The 24,075-nt window shown below is 43.3% G+C and overlaps 1 protein-coding gene across 32 annotated transcripts in view; it reads right to left on the bottom strand.

The window, feature by feature from the left end:
* Window positions 1–24,075, bottom strand: part of PKHD1 (PKHD1 ciliary IPT domain containing fibrocystin/polyductin) — a 513,811-nt gene that overhangs the window by 469,374 nt on the left and 20,362 nt on the right. For 28 of the 32 annotated variants that reach the window (XR_015722268.1, XR_015722269.1, XR_015722271.1 and 25 more), the window contains 13 exons: window positions 21,637–21,694; window positions 18,291–18,369; window positions 16,918–16,992; window positions 14,542–14,606; window positions 13,780–13,819; window positions 12,858–12,928; window positions 9,732–9,833; window positions 8,845–8,940; window positions 5,748–5,889; window positions 2,767–2,881; window positions 1,282–1,560; window positions 209–298; window positions 10–100 (listed from right to left, as the gene is read on the bottom strand). Coding sequence is in view for 23 of the 32 variants with exons in the window: in XM_087857019.1 (XP_087713145.1) it covers window positions 10–100; window positions 209–298; window positions 1,282–1,560; window positions 2,767–2,881; window positions 5,748–5,889; window positions 8,845–8,940; window positions 9,732–9,833; window positions 12,858–12,928; window positions 13,780–13,819; window positions 14,542–14,606; window positions 16,918–16,992; window positions 18,291–18,369; window positions 21,637–21,694 (1,303 nt within the window). In the remaining 9 variants the exon portion in view is untranslated. Of the gene's footprint in view, window positions 1–9; window positions 101–208; window positions 299–818; window positions 919–1,281; window positions 1,561–2,766; window positions 2,882–5,747; window positions 5,890–8,091; window positions 8,208–8,844; window positions 8,941–9,731; window positions 9,834–12,857; window positions 12,929–13,779; window positions 13,820–14,541; window positions 14,607–14,849; window positions 14,902–16,917; window positions 16,993–18,290; window positions 18,370–21,636; window positions 21,695–24,075 lie in introns of those variants that run through there. The other 4 variants (XM_045802247.2, XM_045802255.2, XM_087857029.1 and 1 more) reach the window with 4 other exon arrangements.

Raw genomic sequence — 24,075 nt, 5'->3', positions numbered from 1 at the left:
AGAGCACACCTTGTTCAAATCCAAGCCAGAGTAGGGTGCTAGCCGAAAGTGGTTCCAGTTTGCACTTGACAGCAAGTAATTCCTCAATGGCTGTTTGAATCTGGTTTAAAAAAAAAAAAAAAAACCCTCTAGAATTTATACCATGGGCATAAAGACCCCCCCTCCCCCACAGCTCCTCCACCTGTCATTATTTGGAGAAGGTTCCCACCTGATGGGCTGTGGCATTTGCAGGAATTGGCTGACTGGTGACATTGTCCCAAGTAAGGAAGAAGCTCCCTCTGCCAGACACGGTCAGCATCTGTCAAGAGTAACAGGAATAAATGACGTATGCTAATTAAGCCAGAGAAACTTGGGACATATCTCCTCCACTGGCTATTTCTTTTTATTTATAATTTCAGTTTTGTCTAAACTCACTGTCATCTAGAAATATCTGCAAACCCAAGTGTCAGCACCAAACGATAATGTTTATATGTCGATCTCCCTATTCATCCGTGTCCCCCCTTCTCTTTAGGATGTGAGACTTCAATGCTGCCACTGAACAGCCCCCTTTCAGCCCTTCCCGCCCAGCACCCTCTCCCAGGGTGGGTGGCCTGGTGGGCAGGAGCACAGGCTGATTGAGTCTCTGCTTTGCTCCTCACATGTTCCCCGACAGGCTCACTATACTTTAGTTACAAGTAAGATCGGTCACTTGTTCTTTTCCACTTTGTTCTATGCTTATTTGGGTACATGTTTTACTCTTAGACTCTAAGCTTGAAAAGCAGAGTCCATATGGACTCATCTTTGTACTCCAAGAAGTGAACAACTGAAAGTACACTGACCTTGTTCAACACATATATGGGGCGCCACTGAGAGACCCAAAGGATCTTCGGGTCCTTTACAAAGCGGATGGAGAAAACACCGTGTGTGGGGAGACAGGACCTGGACCAGTAACAGCAATGGAATCACGTGTGTGCCCACTCATGAGCATGCACACATGGGTGTGTGTTTGGAGGACTTTATCTCTACTCTGGGGAACAAGATTCCAAAAGAGAATTTACCTGGAACTTAAATTCCTAAAACTAAGACCACAAGTAAAATTATCTTAATAATAAGACTTTGCCTTTTTTTGAGATGTCCTCACAACCCTATTGGATAGATAGCCTATCTCTTTGGCAGCAGAATTACCATGACAACTCAAGTCTCCTGGCTCCCAGCTGGTGATCCTTCCACTAGGCAAGACGATGCTCCTTCCAGAGTCCAGACCCTGAATCCAACCCCACAGGGCAGAGAAGAGACACACACCTGGATTTCTGGAAGTCTCTGGGCACGGATTCGGATCTGATGCTTCTCCTGGAGGTACGTGCTGACCACATCAGGATTCAGCCAGGTGTTGTGGATCTGGACGCCGATCCTCATCCCCCTGCTGGGGGCTCTCCCACAATGCTCTGCTTCCAGGTAGTACCTGGTGCCACCAACCAGCTCCAACTTGGGAGTCTTCCATTGCCAGGTCCCTTCATGCCCATTCTGCTCCCAGGCGTCAAACCAGTCGGCAATGCCCACCCCGACGGAGGCCACTTTCACCTGTGGTCCAAGAAGCCTATCACGATCAATGCCATGAAGCGTATGGGCATTTCTTCCTCAAACAGCAAGTGTCTGGACAGGGACTAACAGGGTCTTTGGACTGGTCTGCTTTTCCAACAAGTTAGCTCCGTCACACTGGAGCGTGTGGTTGTCCATGCTTCTCCACTCCTCACTCTAGCGCTGTCTATTAAGCTGTATGCAGGTGAGGCTGCATGGGCCGTGTTTAGAGCAGAAACAGCCAGCGTGAAACCCTGGCTTTACATGATAGTCTGGATAAAAGAGTACTAAGCCATTTGAGAAACCTAGAATGACCTGACCACATCAACATCTATGCTGTTCCTCTAGCAACCAGAAAAGCAATTTCACAGAAGTGTGTTAGTAATTTGAGGGGGAATACATGGTTCTTTGTCAATGGTGTTAGTGAATTTTGGCTTTTCGTTTAAAGCACTTTTTCTTATCCTTCAGAGCTAATGGGGAAATTCCTAAATAAGACTGGCTACATGTCTATCCAAACACCAGGGGAAAAGGCACAAGTTTTAGAGTCAGATAGATATGAGTTTGAACTCTAACTATGTTAGGGTCCAAGTGGCCCTGGATTGCCCATATAATCTTCTAAGCCTCAATTTCCTTATCTGGAAAATGGAGAACAATATACTTAGCTCACAGAGATGCTGGGAAGAACAGAGACAAGGAACATAAAAGATGTAGCTTCATGCTCAGCTTATAGTAAGTGCTCAATAAACATGCCAACACATTCGACCAAATTCTTTTTCAACAATTCAAATCATGTCAATTATATCTCAGTTTTCAAAAAAAATTAATAAAATAGGGGCGCCTGGGTGGCACAGCGGTTAAGCGTCTGCCTTCGGCTCAGGGCGTGATCCCGGCATTATGGGATCGAGCCCCACATCAGGCTCCTCCACTATGAGCCTGCTTCTTCCTCTCCCACTCCCCCTGCTTGTGTTCCCTCTCTCGCTAGCTGTCTCTCTCTCTGCCAAATAAATAAATAAAATCTTTAAAAAATTAATAAAATAAACCCACCCATGCCCCAACAAAATGAAATATTAAAATCCCTGGTTGCTTAATGGTACATAACAACTCTTAGTAGAAGATGAGAGTTTTAGTGTTTATTCTTTTTTTTTTTTTTTTTTTTCAGGAGTGAAGGACTGGGGAGAAGAAAAAGGAAAGTAAGAGGAAGGTGAATACCTTGGTCCTTGGGTCTTCTGACTGACTGAGGTACAGAGAAGCTTGGCTGTCAGCGTGGATCCAGAAAGTATAATTATTTGTCTCTGGAGCCACAAAGAACCCACTGAGCCGTGCTCTGGAGAGGAGAGAAACACAGAGAAGTGAGAGCAACCAACACCCAAATCACTGACCCAACAAATGGGCACCCTTGTACTTTGTTTTTTTCTTTGTGGCAACGAGGAAGAAACACTTGACTCTTGTGCTACGTGAGTGACCAGCACACTCGAGAAACAGCTATTCCTGTGGCACCTGCTAGTCAGTATCTCAGCCCATCCCTTCACAATGGCCATGACCCCTTTGCAGTCAATGTGTCTTTGGGAAAGTTGTAGCCACCGCACAAGGCTGTCTGGAGGCTTAGTTGAGAACATTTACTAACACTTAGTGCAGGGCCTGGTCCATGGTTAGGAACTCAATTAATAGTAAATATTATTCTTATTATTAAAAATAAAGAGATCACCAATCAGAATTTGCTCTGACTTGCTCTGGAACCTTCATTCCTTGTCTCCTATTCCAACATATCGTACTTCCTAAGGTATGTTTGATAATGTCTCTGGATCAAGTCAGCTATTAGCCACATTACATGTGTGCAAGTGCATAGCCATAAGCGTCTGTGGATTCATAAACCAGCAAATGCACTTCCTGCCGAATAATCTTACTTGACTTGTGGACAATGCTTTGCAGTTCCTTATGAAGGGAGTAAAGGGATAGACTTGCAATGGCCCCAAGTGACATTAAGAGAAGCTTCTACTTTATCTCCCTCATGGTAGACATGAACTTCACAGAAGCAGGTGTTTATGTGGGGTTTCACAGACTGCTGTGTCTTTTAAAATATCATATTCCTATGGGTGAAGAAGGATATGTGCCATAATGTGGCACAGGCAGACTTACAGAGAAATCACAAGACCTGAAATCAGAAAAATTCAGAGCCTAGTTCTGCTACTTGATAGTCATATAACATTAGAAAAACACTTTACCTATCGGGGACTATGGTTCCTCACCTACAAACTAGACCTATAAATGCTTCCTCAGTTGTTGCTTCTCATGAACTAATGTCTTCGAAGGCCTGGAACATGGCAGTAAGTCAATACACATCAGTTGAACTGAATCAGAAGATTGGGAGACACCCTGGCTATGCTGAGGAATGTCAGTACGTGCTGTCCGACCTTGCTCTGTAGCCACACGTGCATATGACAAGGCCGGCCATTCCTCAAGATCGTGACCTTGCTCTCCACCTTCTAGACCTCTGGATACTGAGCACAATGTCGTGTGGAATGTACGTGATCAGTAAATAGTTTTTAATCGTTTGAAGGCTTACTAATTAAACGTTATCTTACAAAAAGAGGGGCGTGGTGATTTGCTCTGAGCTTACCAGACACCTCAATACCTACGGAGAGTATTTTTCCAGTTAAAAATACTCTGGCCCACAGAGAAAAGTCAATCAAATGTGTCAACAATTTCAAATTAAAAGACACATCCTACAACTTCAAAGGAGAATGCAGGCAATTTTATGAAACATTTTAAAAATATAACTACATTTTTTTAATGTTTAAGATCAATTCCAGTGACCTTAGTATTAGAGACAGATCTGGCTAAGTAAATGATTAAACTATCTCAATAAATATCAAGAATATTTTCTGAAAATCATTTGAAAATAACTATTTTAAAGGTCCATCAATACAACAATTTATCAATTAATCAATAAATAGTCTAATCTTTTAATTTAAAATTTTTAAATTTTAAAGAACTGAAGGACAGAGAGGATGAAAAGAGTTACTCTGGTTTGTAGCCCTTCCAAATGGCAGTTAAAGAGACATTCCCTGCAGGTGGTACCATACAGCCAAAATGCCCTTTTGTGTTTTGAGGGGGTCTGACTCTCTCCCTAACACTCCCCCACACACTGAACATAGCTGAAAGGTTTTCCTTTGAACATCATTGATGTTTCTCAAAAACCATGATAAAGATGTATCATTAGGTGCCACAAGGGACCACAACGATTGCCACTTTGAAACTATACATTGGTGGTTAAATACCTAGTTAGTTAGACTTCTGGGACAATAGAGACTACTCTTTTCTGTTCACAGATTTTCTTCCCTCCTTGGCTTCTTTGATGTCTGAAATTCCCTGAACGGGAACAAAGTCTTTCATTCCACAATTGAGTTGAAATTTTAAATGGCCAAATCCTTGGAGGAAGTCACGGAATGGCTGGAATTCACATTCAGGGGTCATGACCAACCTCTTTGAGAAGAGGTTTGAAAGGAGAAGAGAGATCCATCACACAGTAAAGAATCCATCCCTCTGTATATACGCTGAGGGCACATGAAGGAAACAGTGTGTCTAAGCAATTCTCAACTTTTTGTATTTTTAAGACCACTTAAGAAAACTAGACATTTTGGCCATGTCCTTGAAGGGATTAAAAATACTCAGAACAACACTAATAGGAAAACCATAATCACACTGCCATTGCTGCTACAGAAAACGTCTCTTGGAGACCACAATAGCTTCCCCTGCTATGTGCCAGCCATTGGGTTGACCTTTGACACTGGGTGCTTGTTTCAAATGCCCGAAAGGCATATTCTTGCTTCTTTCTTTGGCGTTGGTTTCACGTCTTAGCCACGTACTTACAGCAAGTTTTACCCTGCTCTCTACCAAGTCCCCTGGCTTATCCAGCTCAGTGTTCCAATTAATAGTCATCTCCCAAAGCAGACTGTAAACCAACTTGTAGAAAACATAAATTTTACCGATTGATCAAAAGTTCATGTGCACCTATAAAAGGCTTGTTGTACTAGCATGACCGACACTGGTTGAGAACAGTGGTCAAACTGCTGTTGAATCAGCAGCTGTTCAAATTTTTCCCCTGGGAATCTCATGGCTTGTTGTCTCCTGGTCTCACCTAGGCCAGTAAAGACATTTTTGATGGGAACTCCACTTTTCCTACAGCATACCTGAAGGGCTGCCCTTCTTTTGACCAAAATCCATATGGTGAACTGGCATTAGGGACAATCTGCCACCGGTACCCAGGGGTGGCTGAGGTGAGATCCAAGCCCTCGACAGCATCTCCAACTTCAAACAGAAGCCCTCGGTTGCCTGTAAGACATGCACGCCTCATAAACACCGGAGGACATTCGTCCCCAAACTGGGGAACTACTTTACCTCAGATAACAGACTGAAGGTGATCCAGATATCTACAATGGTAAGTCAATGGAGATCCAGACGGAGTAGTCATGTGAGAGGTTCTACAGATAATACAAATGTTCTGAAAGCAGAAAATATTGCATAGTGTAGGACTGGGCCTCTTGGAAAGAGATACTTGATAAGGAGCAGTAAGGGGAAATCTTTTCAGGGGACCACAGAAGGGTAGGAGCCCCTTCTAATGGGAGTGTCAGGGCAAGAGAAGCCCGTCATGGGGAGAACTGACAGAGCAAACAACTGCTGTGATTGAATAAAGGAGGACAACATAATCGTGTGCACTGACTTCTCTTGTTCAGTAGTGAACTTAGGTATCTTTTTCTTTTAAGATTTTATTTATTTATTGAGAGAGAGAGAGAGCTCACGAGCTAGGGAGAGGGGCAGAGAGAGAGGGAGAAGCAGACTCCCCACTGAGCAGGGATTCAGATGCAGGATTGGATTCCAGGACCCCGAGACCATGACCTGAGCCAAAGGCAGACGCTTAACCGACCGAGCCATCCAGATGTCCCCTCAGTATGTTTTAAGGTCGAGTTTGGCCTGGGAATTCTATTGCTTACAACCCCTCTTTCCCAGAAAATCAGCAATCCTTAAATTTTTCACATGTCGTGGCTCCAATTTGTGGACTCACACGTGGAACAAATTATGTGGTGTGCTGCCAGTACATGATATTTTCAATGATATTGTACTTATTAACTTATGTTTCATATTTTTTTAAAGATTTTATTTATTTATTCGACAGAGATAGAGGCAGCCAGTGAGAGAGGGAACACAAGCAGGGGGAGTGGGAGAGGAAGAAGCAGGCTCATAGCGGAGGAGCCTGATGTGGGGCTCGATCCCATAACGCCGGGATCACGCCCTGAGCCGAAGGCAGACGCTTAACCGCTGTGCCACCCAGGCGCCCCATAATTTATGTTTCATATTAAGCAAACCCTGACACCATCAATACTGCATGCTAACTCGGACTGAGGGTACAGCTAGGGAATCATCCCCTGTGGATTTGGATTCCAGCACTGCCACTTCCTGCACGTGCAGCTTTGAGCAAACTGCTTACTGCCTTCCTTTTCTCGTGCATCAAACAGGGACAATAAACAGAGAGCATGCACCAAAGACTAAGGGAGATGGAGTTACATGTCAATTGTATCTAAATAAGGCTAGGGGGGAAAATGAGTCAATTTGATAATGCTGGCAAAAAAGAAAAAAAAGACTAAGGGAGCTTAAAATATATACACAAAGAGGCTGAAATATAGTAAGTATTCAATAAAGGGTTGCGGGGGTAACTATTACTATTTCAAACTAGTATTGTTGTTCCTTGTGAAATCCAAAAAAAAAAAAAAAGGAGGGGCGCCTGGGTAGCAAAGTCGTTAAGCGTCTGCCTTCGGCTCAGGGCGTGATCCCAGTGTTTCAGGATTGAGTCCCACATCGGGCTCCTCCGCTGGGAGCCTGCTTCTTCCTCTCCCACTCCCCTGCTGTGTTCCCTCTCTCGCTGGCTGTCTCTCTCTCTCTGTCAAATAAATCAATAAAATCTTTAAAAAAAAAAAAGGAAATAGATAAGGAACAAGCAGAAAAATAAGAGCATATTTTAATATAGTACTTGGATTACTGGAGAGCTGTCTTGATGCCTGTGCTGTGCATGGAAAGATGTTCGGGGCACCCCTGACCTCCCCTCAGGAGAGGCCAGCCGCACCACCCCTACCATTTCTGATGTGCCAACCAGCTGTTGCCAAACATCCCCTGTGGACCACGGAACATCACTGCTTTACGTAGTAATTTGCCCTCCTTTCATAGAAGAAACGGCAGAAGGTCTTCATAAAGGACGTTAACTCCCAGGAACAGCTGCATTCAGGAAATTATCCTACCATCCATTACCCAAGTAGCTAAGGCAGGAACCACGCGAAGAGGGGCAGCTCTCTATTTCCTGACAGGAAACACACATTCTCTCTATCACCTGCTTCAGTAGTTTTGTTGGCTGGATGGGAGGTCTCCCTGCATAAAAATGGCAGATCTGGGACCTGGAGAACGCCCCAGCCAAAGCTTTGCATGCGTTTTCACACCTGAATGGCCTTTCTTGAGAAAGGCTTCTCCCCTCGCTGGGTTACTTGCCCTGTGAGTGCGGAGCTTCTGGAGTTGAGCTCACTGTCTGTAGCTGAACCATGAAGTCAGCCCCTGTGGGGCAGGTGAGGAGTACAGACGGCAGCCCGTGGCTCCAGGCTCTGTAACGCACCAACTGCCCTCAGTCCCCAACTACACCTGAGCTTCCAGAGAAGTGCTCCAGGGCTGCGCTTTTCATCTGCAGAAAAGAACAAGTCGAACCTGTTTCTTGTCTCCCTCATTTCTGCCTACTTCCAGCATAAACTTGAGGTACAACACATCCCGAATTCCCAAAGAAGCAGGCAGCCGCCCACAGGGAAGAAGAAATGGCATTTACATGCACCCCACTGTGCCCCACTCTCTGGCCTTGCCTGCTGCTGTCATTATGAGCACAGGGGAGGACTCTCCAATGCTCTGGTCTTCTTAGACAATGGGCTCCCAACCAACCCACAGTGCGGAGGGCGGCAGCTTAGGCATTTCCACCAGTAGCTACAATGATGTCTTGACTGCCATTATGCTTTCTAGGTCAGGTCTCCCCTGAACCCCACTGGCCATTTGTCTGCTGGGGACTAGAAGTGCAGTGTCCCAAAACATTGGAACAAAGCTAAGGGCCTCTCTGAAAGGAAAGACCTGACCGTGGTATCCCAGGCCCAGAGTTCACTGAGCTAACCGGTCAAACAGCTGAGACAGCACTCATTTCTACTTCCCAGTTCCTCACGGTCATAACTGGAGTTCATTGAACAGCCGTGGTGATGACTGCCTTACCTGCCTGAGGAGCAGTGAGCCTCGCACCTTTTCCTGGAGCCCTAGTGGTGCACTCAATCTTCCTGGGAGACACGTGTCTAATATCACATGGAATGCCTGAGGAGAATTTGTCAAATTAGATAAATGGGTAAAGACAGAGAGAGAGAGAAATAGGCATACAGATGTAATGGCAGGACAACACAGCCACACTGAAGTACACAGGCTCCTCTTCGAAGGCAACGAACTGGATGTGGATAACATAGCAAACGCTGTCCCCCCAAATGAAGAGGGCCAGGAAAGAAATAGCACAGGGCAACGGGACATAGGGCAGCTTATAGTAATCAGAAAGAAAACCAGGCAAAGCAATGCCATTCACTGAGAATGCGCCCAACCACTCAGCTGAGCATGGGAGGATAAGTATGACATGAGATGATGAGGACATTTTCCTGCATCCTTGGTGTCGCCAACTGGAGAAGCCTCCCACCTGGCAGGACAAAAGGTCCTAGAAGAGTCCCACAAAAGGATTAGCCAAGAGGTCATTCCAGAAGAATCTGCATAGCAAATGAGTGTCCACTCCATCTTATAGAAAGGGCTAAGCAGGGAGGGTGGGGAGGAGGTTGCCTTTCAGTAGGAGTAGACCTTTGTCAAGAGGCAGCTGTACTTTTCCCTTCTCTTCATTCCCAGGATGAGCACCCCTGAGGGAATTGCCCATGAATTACGAGTGTGTCCACAGAACACCCTGTTTCTCAGGACTGCAACCCCACCCGGTCTCAACGAAACACGGCAGCGTGGCAAGAGTTGTAAGAGGCAAAAACTGCTTCCCCCAGTCTCTCCATGCTGTAAGAGATTCATAATCTCCTATGGCATTTAAAACTAGGAACTATTTTCAGCCCTTTCACCTTAGTTACCTGCTATGGTAACCTGGGCAGGATTGTCAAAGAAGTCTCCTGTAATTGTGATGTCTGTTCTTCCCCCAAGGCTCCCAGTTTCTGGAAACACTGAAAGTATTTCTGCAAAAGAAAAGGGAAAAAAAAAAAGTAAGCTTCCGAATATAGACCAGAATGTGACCTAGATAATAATATAATAATAGAAGGCTATCAGTAATGTATTCTTCACTTGAACTTTTCTAAGATGAGCAACGGATGCAAATTTTTCTAGTAATAGTCATTTAAAATACATATAAGGACTTATCTCTAACAATATGTATAATATATATATAGGATCAATATTGGAAAGTGACTGAACTCAGTCACTCACATTATCAACAGAAATCCCTACATACCATGATGCTTTCTTAAGAAATCTGTCACCAGACCTCAAGTACTCAATTTATAAGTGACAGAATAGTAGGTTATACATTATACAGGAATCAACTTTGGATGCACCAAGCAAGGCCTCGGTCACCCATATGAGTCTGCAGTTTGCACTAAGCAAAAGAATGAATCCCACCACCGTCTTCAGGACCCTTGCCCTCCTCCCCTGCTGCAGGGTCCTCCCGCTGTGTGCACTCACCACCTTGAACCTGTTCTTCCATGCTGTCTCCTGACTGCTTCAAAGACCCACTGTCATATGCCACATATCCCCCAGAATATAAGATTTTCTGGTCCTTTCCTCTCCTTTCCTCTCCTCTGATCCAACTTTGACAGTTCTAAGTTCCATTCCCTCCAGGGAAAAGAGGAGTTGTGTTCTCCAATAAACTGAAGATACAAAGAAGCTAATCATGAATGGTTATGGAGTTTATCAGGGCATTTCTTACATAATGCTGCTGCCCAGGAAACAGTGCAACTATGACATCCTGGGCTACTGACATTAGAGAGTGCACAGGAAAGTGCACAGGGGAGGTTTAGGAATAGAGTGAGGGTCTGGTGGAGTAGAACGAAATTTCTAGAAATGACTCCTGAGCAGAATCTTAAAGCATGAGTTAGAACTGGCCAAGTGGGGGCGCCTGGGTGGCACAGCGGTTAAGCGTTTGCCTTCGGCTCAGGGCGTGATCCCGGCGTTATGGGATCGAGCCCCACATCAGGCTCCTCCACGAAGAGCCTGCTTCTTCCTCTCCCACTCCCCTTGCTTGTGTTCCCTCTCTCGCTGGCTGTCTCTCTCTGTGTCAAATAAATAAATAAAATCTTAAAAAAAAAAAAAAAAAGAACTCGCCAAGTGAAGGAGAGAGAGGGGGGAAAGGGTGTTTAAATAAAGCAAGTGATAGACTGAGTGTGGAGAGAAGTTGAGTTTCAAGTCCATTTCAGTGTTGCTGGAATATAAGAGGGAAAGATGGAGCAGGAGAAGCAGACAAGGAGGAGACCAGAGTCTGGTACCTGGTACCATTTCCTATAGTGGGTGGCCAGCAGGGTTAGAGGGAGAGGCATAAGGTGTGTGTTTGGTGTAGGGCATGGTGGTGGCAATGTTGAGCGCGGACCAGCAGGGGACAGATGGCAAATCGGGGCCCCTGGGGACCATTGTGGCAGGCCGGGCAAAAGATGATGGGGCTCTGAATTGAGGCAGTGGTTTTAGAGATAGAGTGGATACATCATCTTTAAGAGATCGATGGGAGGTCTAATTGCAATGAGTAATCTACAACCATATCAAGAAACCAACAGGAGGTAAAACCAACAGAAACTGGTAAATGAATGGGTTAGAGATGAGAAGGGAGGAAAATTGTAGATGAATCCCAAGACTCTTGCTCAACTCCCTTTCTCGACAGCTTTTGGAGTTAGGACAGACACCATTTTGTCCAGTTTACAATATTTAATTACAGCTCAGAAAGCCTAAATGACTTAACCAAACTCAACAGGTAATTGAATGCCAGTCCTCAGGGAGCTCTTCTGGGAGCTCTCTGTCATTGTCCACAAAATGTCACTGTCCACATCCCCCCTCCCATAGCCTCCTCTGCTCTGAGAAAGTTCTGGCCTGAGAGTCCTCATCCCAAGAAGACATTGGTGCCAAAAACGTGAAATAGCTATGTGCTTGGAGATACCTGTCAGCCTGTGTGGCATTCAGGGTTCAACAGTGTTAGCCACACTCACAAGAAAGCTTGGGGTCAGGTGGCCAGGAGAGTGCACGTTCCATTATATTGTTTATGTGCATAAAATTTCGAACTGGATCTGCATTTTCTAGCACTGAAACCTTTGGTTTCTTTGCCTTTCTGGTCTGTTTCTTCATCTGTAAAATGAGACTAGCACTGTCTGTCTCATAGTTGAATTAAATAAATATTGTGATCTCATGTAAAACACTCAGCAAGCCCCAGCCACGCTTCTCTCGGCCCTCACTCTCACCACCCCCGCGGGCACGTCTTCAAACTGACTCCCAAAGAGACTAGTTACACTGCTTCAAGAAAATAAAGGCGAGGTCGCAATTCAGCTTTTTACACAATGAGACTATCTAGAGAGTGAATGGCATTTGCCTCACCGCCTACGCAATTTCTTGCACTTTTGCCAAAGGTCAATCCTGCTGCCCCAGGAATGTGCTCCTACCTCACGGACACATCTTCAGCGGTTTTATGATCGCTGTCGAGACTCAGATCTAAGCACCCTTCTTTAGTGGTCAACTTCCTACTGCCGAATTGGGTTCACAATTTCATGCAAGTTTCCAATTGTCAGCATTCATTTTTTAGCACGGAGGTTGGGGTAGCCACACCATAGTTGAACACCAATATCAGCAAGTCATAAATTGTTGGACGAATGCTCAGAGGTGGTGTTCAAGTAACTGGAAAGACACACTTTTGTACTTCTCGGGGCCACCCCATTTCTGTTATTTCTCAGAACATAGAACAAGGATGACCTCCTTTCTTTCATTCTGTTTATATCCACAAACTTTGTATAAAGTCTATGACTGAGTCTCTTTTAATATAGCAGTGAAAGCTGACACTCACACAAGCAACTGCTTCTCATCCCAAACCCCAGGGTCACCCATCATTATGAGGATGGCTTCAGGTGCTCATGGTTGTAGACAAATGGCGCCAGGAGAAAGGGAAGGAGGATCCAACATGGCGTGAGGCGTGAGGGCGGGAGTGAGGAGTTCAGGGAGAAGGGCAATAGTACCTGAGTATGTCTGGTAGAGGAAAAGGTCCAGTTTAGCACTGACCAGCCATGCATTCTTGTGTACCATGGACCTTCCAAGACAAAGTTCTGTTTTAGATGAAAAAAGCACTCGAGATTCCATTTCTTAAATCGGCTGTCTAAAATGAAGATTGGGGGCCAACCTCCTCTGATCTCTAGTACAGTTTGGATACCAGCTTCCTTTGATGAGTAGAGAACGATACCAATGGGGCAACCTGTGTTTTGTGATTTCGAAAGTTTTTGATAATAATACCTACTTACAGAGCATCACAAGTTAGGGAAAGATGAATGTGAAAGGGCCTGGTAAGGAGCCGGCCTATGGTTGATTCTCAATAGATATTGGTGTTATTCCTCACTAAATTCGAGAGAGAGAGAGAGAGCCTCCATACCTGGGGCTGTGAGCTGATGTGTCACTATCACCACAATGGGATGAATATCAACTAGAGAGTATGCTTTTAAGGAAAACCCCTGACAAATTATACGGTGTCAGAACATAGGTGAGGCATGCAGAAACCACTCAGAATCATTATTTACTCTCCAAAACTCTATGAAATTTGGATCCTTTCCATCTTGAAGAAGGCATTTCCTGGAATGGTACAATGCATTTCATAGAACAATGTACTGTTTTAAACTGACAGCATTATGAGATTACTTAAGACCTAATTCTCACAATTTTATCCTATCATTGCACTGAAACATTTACATTACCTCAAGACGAGTGTGTAGGACACAATTATATTCACCTAAGTAAAAGAAATCAAGTGGGTACAGGCGGTTTCATTATACTATTCCGTTCCTATGTATCTGGAATTTTCCATTATAAAAGATTCAAAAAAATAAGCAAGACAAGAAAGAGCTCAATAATATAAGGTGATGATAAATTTGCTTGTTTCCAGTTACTTACTTTCCTTTGTTAAATACTGAGAAACTAACATTCTGGGAGCCTGTAACAAAAAGAAACAGACATTAACACAGGAGTCTGCATGTATCACCGGGACCAGGCCATTGCTACCTTAAACCCAAGGACTCCAGATATCACCAAGTTACCACCTAAACCTGTAATTTCTTTAACAGTGCCCAAAATAAACACCTCTGAGACTCAGCACCATCACTGTTGACTTCCAACAGTAAAAGGATAAATGTGGTAGCACATGGCAGTTATAATTACACTTAACATGGTAAATCCAGCTGCACTGGTTGCTACCTGCAAATTTCTCACCTATATAAAGTTAAAATTATATATATATATATATATATATATATATATATATATATATATGCATTCTCTGTAAGTATATATATATATACACACACATAATTTTATATATAAAATTTTATATATAAAATTTTATATATATATGCACACACACATAATATATAAATATATAAATAAATGTATATAATATATGCAGTATATTCTATATATAATATATATATTTAATAATATATACAAAGTGAAAATAATTCCAGCAACCTCACCAATCCACTCACTGTGAGGATTAAATTAGTTTCTACCTGAGCTGTTTCATATAGCTTTTTAAGCAGTTCTCAATACATGGTAGTTACTATTATCATCCTTGTGAGAACCAATTCTTGAAACAGTATTTTTCTGATACAGAAAAAGAAACAGATAAGACGTTCAACTTATGTTGCTTCTTGAACACACCGATGTAGTTGCCTTCCACACGACACTGCAGAGTCCCAAGACCATGGTCTTCCTGAAGAGGATAGCTAGAGAAAAAACCAAAACCTGACATGAGAATTACCAGACAACTCAGTTCAGAAGTTCTGACTCTTTAGCCAGTAAAGTAAAAAAATAAAATAAAATAAAAGGCCAGTTTAGTCAGTGAAATTGACAGATACTGAAGGCATAATGAATTCATTGGAGCAAATATGTAGAATAGTACTAACTAGAGTTCTCATCAATACATATGCTAGCAGTCAAACACAGTGTGAGAGACAAAATTTACTCACTCGTAACCTCTCTTCAGACCTTTCCATTCTTTCCAAAACCTTTACAAGGACAGCAAAACTCTTATCAAAAAAAAAAAAAAAAAACCCTATTATTAAGTGTGAACCCCCTACAGAATGGGAGAAGATATTTATAAATGACATATCTGATAAAGGGTTAGTATCCAAAATCTATAAAGAACTTCTCAAACTCAACATCCAAAGAACAAATAATCCAGTTAAGAAATGGGCAGAAGACATGAATAAACATTTTTCCGAAGACATCCAGATGGCCAATAGACACATGAAAAGATGTTCAACATCACATGTCATCAGGGAAATACAAATCAAAACCACATTGAGATATCACCTCACACCTGTCAGAATGGCTAAAATTAACACCACAGGAAACAATAGATGTTGGTGAGGATGAGGAGAAAGGGGAACCCTCTTACACTGTTGGTGGGAATGCAAGCTGGTGCAGCCACTCTGGAAAACAGTATGGAGGTTCCTCAAAAAGTTGAAAATAGAGCTACCCTATGACCCAGTAATTGCACTACTAGGTATTTACCCAAAGGATGCAAAAATAGTGATTCAAAGGGGCATGTGCACCCCAGTGTTTATACCAGCATTATCAACAACCAGCCAAAGTATGGAAAGAGCCCAAGTGTCCACTGACTGATGAATGGATAAAGAAGATGTGATATATATATATATAGAATACATATAGAATATATATATATATACATATATATATACATATATACATACAGAATATATATATACATATATAGATATATATATACATATATAGATGTATATATGTATATATATACATCTAGAACTACATATAGAATATATATATATAGAATACATATATATATATATGGAATATATATAAAATGAAATATTATTCAGCCATAAAAAAGAAAGAAATCTTGCCATTTGCCACAGTGTGGATGGAGCTAGAGTGTATTATGCTAAGCAAAATAAGTCAGTCAGAGAAAGATAAATACCAGGTGATCTCACCCATATGTGGAATTTAAGAAACAAAACAGATGAACATAGGGGAAGGGGAAAAAAAAAGAGAAGGAAGCAAGCCATAAGAGACTCTTAACTATACAACAAACTGAGGGTTGCTGGAGGGGAGGTGGGTGGGGGATGGGCTCAATGGGTGTTGAGTATTAAGAAGGGCACTTGTGTTGAGCACTGGGTGTTATATGTAAGTGATGAATCATGAAATTCTCCTCCCAAAACCAGTATTACACTATATGTTAATTAACTAGAATTTAAATAAAAATTTTGGAAAAAAAAATGTCAACCTAATAAAGAAGGATCCTGAGCAAACAAACTGAAGACACCAGGAAGTAACTACATTATAGAGTTCGGCTCTACAAAATGCCCGTCCTAAAAAACTAAGCCGTAGAGTATAATTCTTGTGATGGCCTCAAGGGAAGGTTAAATCTACTCAATCATGAGTGACGTGAAAATCCAGCAAAATGTTGGTTAGGTAAACCGTAAGCATGTAGACACTCATTTTAAAAATTCATTGTAATACATAAACAAACAAACAAATTTTAGTTGTTTTAGTTGTTGTTGTTGTTGTTGTTTTTTTCCCATTGGCTGGTCATTATAGTGGAGTAGTTAAAAGCATGAAGTTGGAGGCCGGCTAGTCAGCCCAGGTACTCATTCCAGCTCTGCCACTTTCTCTTTGCAAGGCCTTGGGCAAGTTACTGGACCCCTCTGTGCCTCAGTTTCCTCATCTATAAAGTGAGACTAAGAACCATTTGTCCTCACAAGGATATTGGGTAACCTAAATAAAGAAGTGTTAGAGCAGGGCCTGGCCTAGAACGAGCACTTAGTATTAGCTATTTGTTTTCAAGAACAGTTTCAGAATCCACTTCAATTTGCATTTTGAATCAATTACCATGTATTTTCCAGTAAGTCTAAAAATAAGGCAGTCAGCAGTTATGGGTGATCTATATTAAAAAATAGATGTGTGTGCCTGAGCATGCACGTGTGTGTGAGAGAGAGAGAGAGAAACCCACATGGAAGAACATAAAGCATGTATGTAGGCAGGAAAGACGCTCACCGGCTTCCTGTCTGCCTGTTTACAAGAGAGCAGGCTGTGACCCATTTGCCTCCTGGAGCTTCCAAGATCAATGGGCTGGATAAAAAAAAAAAAAAATGGGGGGAGAAAGACATGAGACAATAGTGTTAGGCTCCCTGTAAACATTCCCGGCAAAACTCACGAGAAACATGGTTATGAGCATTCTCCTCTGGTTTTATGGGACACTCTACAGGTGGCTGAGCCTGTCCCCTGAGGAGCTGTTGAATCAATTCTCAGCCTGCAGGTAGGAGTGTATAGCACTGTTTCATTGTCCTCACTTTCACACTGCAGAAGGAGTGTTTCTCTTTTCCCCCAAATCTTCATCACGTCCACCATGTCTTGGCTTTATTGGGTCTACCCAGAACCACCGTGGAGTGTATGCCTTTCTTCCCCCTTTCAAATGCTGTATCCCAGACCCAAGCTGACATGGGACCAAGCAGTGAAGGTGGCATATTATTAAGGATACACTTGGGGCTTCTAGCCTCCACAGAAAGAATCATTTCATTTCAGGACAAGTTGACCATGACTTCATGCCGGAAATGTAGATCCTGAGAGCAGCCAGATCATGTCCTCTAAGCTACGACGGAATCACAGAGAAGAAACAGTTCAGAGGCGGATACCCCCATCCCTTCTAGGAGTACGAGGAAAATCAGAAACAGTATAGAGAATCTGCTCAACTATAGTTTAGACTATGTTCCTTCTACCTCATCGATCCTCGCTGTAACTACCTCAGATGTTGTATAGTCAGCTGCATAGAGCTTCCCCCAAAGACTACAACTCCAACACTTTCCCTCTGGTTCTCCTCTTTCCCTAGCACACATGATTTAATAGTAACACTTTCTGTTTCAAGAGTCTCTGGTAAAGTCATGTTGGCCACCCCAATCATTCCCAGAAAACAGTAAAACTCAACGGCTCTCAGTACCTTCTCCCGCATCTTCCTCCGATCTCACTAATAGAATTTCTAACTGTACGAACGCATACCGACCAACCAAAGAAGTTATAATGGTCTTTTGGGTTCCCACGCCATTTTATAAGAAATTTATTTCAGCCTGAGAAACAAGGGGGAGAAGGGTAAGAATCGAAAAAGAAAACCCACAGAAGCAATTACAGCACGATTCATGCTGAGCCCAGAGTGACTAGTTGTCGGTAAATAAATGGACCAACTTAATCGACCAGTTGCAATTACATTAACAAAGTTTGCTGAAGCCCAGCTCACCAGGGACCATAAACTGCAAAGAGGAAAACAGCAATTCTGTGCCAACTGCTCCCAATTTATTGCTCTCGGGGAAGCTGGTCTCAGGAAGCAACCCAGCATATTTGTAACTAGTTCAACACCGAAACGAACACATGCTTACCTATCAATGTACGCAGCGTCGAAATCAAAGGTTTCTGATCTTCCAGTGATAATCCAGCCATACACGTGTATTAGTTTTCCTGTTTTAAGAAGATTTGTTAAAAATTTAATACACTTAGCTCCAACCGTAAATTATAAACTATTTCTTTTTGGTTACATCTATTTAATATGGCCAAACTGGTCATGAGTCAGAATATGAATGCTTTTTTACAAACCGTGCAACAGGAAAGGAGCCCCAAATATGATCCAGTGATCAATACTACACGTTAGAAAGGTTAAAATAACCAATTACTGCAATCAGACTTAATCATCTATGCATGGAGCACAGAAGCAATAACAGGTCTTCCTCACAGTCCCATGAAGTATGAGGCTTTCAGGAGGAAGGGGTCGGTTTCCACATGCTGCCTTGTTCTACTCTCTTGGCTGTATGTACACCATCCACCTAACATGGGACTTAAGGACAATGTGCGTTGGGGGGCTTCACGTTTCACTTTCCTCTGGACGCTTGCTAATATGGCAAACCAGGAGGTATCTATCCCGCAATCTGGACGGGTATTCAGGATATTAATCTTTTTTCCTTATCTCAGAGTACAAAAGATAAATGTCAAGGATGACTCAAAAGGATGGGAACTACGAAAGGAGGGGATGAAATGGAACAGAATTACGGCTTGAAGGATGGGCAACGGCACATCTCATTCATTCAACCAATACGCTCATGTTCAAAGACAGGGCAGATTGGGGATCTGCAAACAGTTGGTGTCTGCCTTGCCCACTGACAAACGGATGACTTCTGCTGCTGAGCTCCTCTATGTGACTCACAGGGATTTCCACCGGGTAGCAAACATTTCCTTAATACTCTCCTCTTTTGAGTTCAAGTGCAAGAAGAAGTGCAGGCATCAGCAATCCCCTCTCAGCAAGGTGCACTCTCGGTACTGCCCCCACCCGCTCTGCTCACAAGAGGTGAGAATGGAATCTGATGTAACTCTTTCTCAAAGAGTTTGGGGGCCCCTCCCGGATGTGACAAGAGCTGATTTCTTCCATCGTTGAAAACACCTAAACTCAGCTCTGTGCAACTACATGAGGCCAAGTTTAAGCAAACACCCCATAGCGAGGTGATGTAGTTAAAGCTACCAGACAACCCCATGACCTGGCAAAGTGTGCCTTCCAAATAATCAGAGAATTTAACCATCTGCGCTGTGATCTTGTAGCACCACAAATGATGTTAAGAGACGAGAGAGGCTTTTTGGTTAATGAGTAAAACCTCAAAGATGGAAAAGAAAAGAGCACCTATGGGACTCAGGAGGTCACTGAATGCAGAGGACTTGGAATCTCTTCACGGCCACGCTCAAAGTCACAAAAGAACGTTACCAAGAAGTTGTTCCCTTCCGACTGTGTTTGTGTAGTATTAATATGAGATGCTTTCAGATGCGGTCATTGGATGACTGGCAGTGAAACCATGGGAACCCTCCAGGAAGCCTGAGAGCCGCTGTGCAGTGAATGGGTAGAAAGGGAGGGAACCTAATGCCTTAGACAAAGGTCACAGACACAAGGAAGCCTAGAGTCTGCAGTTCTCTGCTCCTATCAACACCTGGCAAAATAATTTCCCTTCGTTTTAATAGAGCTAAATTATTGATTCCTAGTTCTGATGGCCACAATTTTAAAAATTGGTAACAAGTTATAGAAATTGGGAATTCTGTGAGTTTTTGTCTTGTTCCTAAACAAAGCAGCCCAACAGAGGCTGAGAAATGGCTAAACCTACCCATGATGCCAGGCAATTCTGCGTCATAGTGAAGGACTGTTAACCACAGACAGAAATTCAACTGCTCTTGGAACATCATCTCTCCTGTCCCCACCACCTCCCCCATCTCCCTGGCTGCCACTCTGGGCAGGCTTCCCAAATGAAATGAGAGTAATTGTCTGGAAAGTGATTTCAAAGATGCCGCTGCATGGATCCTGCCTGGAGGGACCACTCCACTCCACCCAGGCCAGCCACCAATCATTCCCCCAGAAGGTGAAGGAGACAGTGTGCGGCACTCATACTTGGTGGGAGAAACGGGCCTGACAGATCTGGGTGAGCCAACATCCCATTTCACACCTCTGATGGCAGGCTCCTTTCTCAGCCCTCACCCTGTGGACTTCTGCCATCGAAACAAGAGCTTTCTAACACCAGAACAGCAGGGACCGAAACGTCCGTATCTGATTTTTCAGACAACATCTCATTTTAATAAAACATGATCATGCCTTGATTATTCAGACAAATGGAAAGGTACAGATCTCTGAATAACCTGCATTAATAAAAACATGCCAGATTCATATTCTTCAGGATATCATATAAATACATGCATACATGCTCTATGTCTACACACACACACACACACACACACAAAGTACAAACACTTTCCAGCAACTCAGATAGTCATTTTGACATTCTTGAGCAGTCAAGCCATTTAAAACTAGATCAGTTTATGCATTTAGACACAACTACATATAAACATTTAGCAACTTGTATTCCCATAATTACACCATCTGGAAAGCCTGAACAAAGGAAAAACATGAAATAGACATAGGAATTTGCCAAGAATCAGACAGCAACTTCCATATAATCCTAGCTGTACTTACAGTACTTACTTGTCAGGCAGGCTTAGCAATTCTTGAACCTATTTCTTAGCTGCAGTCCCTTCTTTCATGTAAATCTCAGCTTTCTCTCTCTTCTTCCCTTCTAGCCCCTGGCCTTCCATGTGGTAGGTAACACCACCACTCAGCACAGAACAAAACGCTGGATATACCTGCCCACTTTGGATTCTGCCTGTCTGAGTCCAAATCCTGGCTGTACACCCACTAGCTGACTTTAAGCAAGCTTCTTAACCTTTTAGGTTAAGGAAATGAGAATTTCCTCATCTGCAAATGAGATTAGTACTAGTCCCTATGTCATCAGGTTCTTACGAGGATCTAAGAAGATAATACATGCCAAAAGCTTAGAACATAGCCTGGCTCTCAGTAAGATTCCATAAAGGTTTGCAATGATATGGATGATTATAAAGTTGAGAGCAAGGAGGATTTCTACTTCCACCATTCTCTGGCAGTACCTGGTTTGATTTTACTGGCCTCTTTCTTTTTTCATGTTTGGATTTCTTTGGTTACCAGTGAAGTAACAGAGCAAAAGTGCCCAGAGGTGAAACCAAACCCAGTCAAAAATAAACCAGAGATTGGCACTTATTTTCAAAACAGCATCAGAGAAGACGCTCAGTGCTCCCATTTACAGAGAGCACCCATGTGGGTAGAAGAGTTTGCAATAGCTTTGGCAAAGGGATCCATAATTATTCCTATTTCAACAGGAGATTTCTTACCTGGAACCCCACTTGGTGGTGTAACTTGGTAAACAATGGGTGTCTGCCCTCTGGAAAACTGTTCAGGAAAGGTCATCACAAGGGAGAATTTCATTAGCATATCACAACCGCAAACAAGAAGCAAAAGTCATTCGGCATCGAATATTAGTTAAGTTGGTAAATGCTTACGTTTCCTCAAATCAACTTACACCTATTTCTTTTTATCCCTGTAATCTATCTGCGAAGCAGAGGTGACGGATATTATTATAGTTCTTCCATACAGGAAGTAAAAGGAATTTTATCAAGGTCACATAGCTCTCTGCCCTGCACCATATTGTCCAAACTTTGGCAAGTCTCTTTCCACCTGCTCACTTGTCATACCCAGGAACACATTTTACCAGAAAGAAAGGTAGGTAGGCCAGGCTTGAGAATTCCATTATTGTAACTTGGTATCTTGGAATCTTGAAGGATTTTTTAATTTTTCTAGACAAGAATTTCCTTACTTAGATTGAAAGAACTGCAACTTAAATTATTATCAGCCAACATCTAGGCAGGAATTAGCAAGCTACAAAAAACTGGAAGTTGGGTAGGCACACAAGTGATGTGTTTTTTGGGAAAATGGATGGTGCCTATTGGGAGAAAAATTATTCAAATGATTCAAGGAATGGGAAGCAACCTTACTCTTTGAGAAGGAGGAAACAGCACTGATGGGAGAGAGGAAAGCCTGGTCATGGAACTCCAAACCATCTTTCTATGCTCCCTCCCCCAAAGCACATTATCTGCTAATTATAAGCTCCAGAAAGGCAGGGACGATGCTGGACTCAGTCGTGGTCATATCCTTGTGCACAGCCTGGGATAGAGAAGACATTCAAATTTTTGTGAATGAATAGAGCGGCCTGCTGTGAGAAGGTTGATCTGGTGCCTGGAAATAGAGGAGAGAAAAAGACAACTCCAGGAATTCCATCTCACCTATAAGCATCTGGGTTAGCCCAAGATTAGTGCATTTCATGGCCAGGGCCAGTGTGAACAAACAGAGAAGCAGAAGGATGGACTGACCAGGCCAAGGTTTGACCCACGAGCTAATGACACTCAGGAAGAGACCAGGTCTCCCCCTCCTGCCACCCTCACCCCCAAACTCCTCTGGATGCCTAGACCACCTTCATTCCCCATAAACTACACTGCTTCCTACTTGCAAATCCAATGAGAGCAGATTGTTTTGCTTGGTCTGCTTCCAGCATTCCAGGGGTCCACCTTCTCAGGGAGACTATCAGCAAAGAATAACTCCATTGTTCATTGACTGCCCTGAGCAGAGGGAAAGCCCATGACATTTCAACAAAGCTGACAGTGGCTTGGCAGGTATGGGGTTTAGGCATTGATCCACATGGCTGTACAGCCTGCCATCGAGGCTAGTTTCCTTCTTTCTAAAGGAGAAAGTTAAAGAACAGGTCACAGAAAGTATGTACAGTCAGGAGGTCAAGGTAAGAATGTTGTGACCTCACCAATTGGGAACTGGCTCTAATCTCACCAAAAGATAAGGATTAATGCAATTCCACACACACCTGCCAAACATGGACTCCCTACCCTGGTTTCTCAGCTTCCTCCCACACCCCAGCTTTCACCCCTCACTGGGCGACCTCCGTACCAATGTCATTTCCATTGAAAGTATATCCTAGGAGCCTCATGAGTAGAGCAGTGGTTACTGCTCCTTCTCATTGACGTTAGAAACGGAGGCGCAAGAACAATCGAGTCCAAACCAAATCAGGAAACACGCCTCTGGTTTCCAGCTTGCCATGTCAGATCTACCACTCAGTCTATGAGCCTTCCACCAGAAACGCGGGGGCAACAGAGTGACTCCTCGATCACTCCCTCCTGTTCCTTGGCATGGTGGGGCGGCTCAGAGTTAAACCCCACAAAGTCTCCCTTGTGAGTCTCTCTGAGCTGACACGACATAACAATGGTACATTTCTAAGGAAAACAGGTCCCGCTCACCCAGCAAGCTAGAGACATGACAAAGTGAAAAATTAATGAGCTTTCAAATCAAGCTTCCTGCGTGCTGATCCCTGAGCCCCAGCGAGGTCAGCGGCAGCAAGATGGGGGAGAGGAAACGCAGAGGATTAGGAGAGTGAAGCCACAGCCACCAGCTGCTTGATAAACCTTCTGTGAGTTGTTCAAACCTGTCAGCGCCCGCAGCGGGCTCTTTGAAGTGGACTGGCGAGATGGAATTAATTTTTAATACTCACGGTTCCCCCAGTCCCAGTCCCAAAACAGAGACACACCGTGTTTTATTTAGCTTGGAATGCCTCTCATTAACTGCGTCCCCTGGTGATTTTTCATCAACTCGCCAAGCTAGGCGAAGCACTCAAGGACTTGTTTTCTTTAATGTGCAATTTTAGGGAGTGCTTCTCCTCTCTCCCCTTGCTCTCCTTTCCGATCTTTAATAAGTAGGAACACTACTATCTG

The sequence above is a fragment of the Ursus americanus genome, chromosome 29 (assembly GCF_024610735.1).
Source record: "Ursus americanus isolate L20-20 chromosome 29, mUrsAme1.1.p, whole genome shotgun sequence".
NCBI lineage: Eukaryota > Metazoa > Chordata > Mammalia > Carnivora > Ursidae > Ursus > Ursus americanus.
Note: the sequence above shows the minus strand (reverse complement) of the source record. Positions and strands in the feature narration are given on the sequence as shown.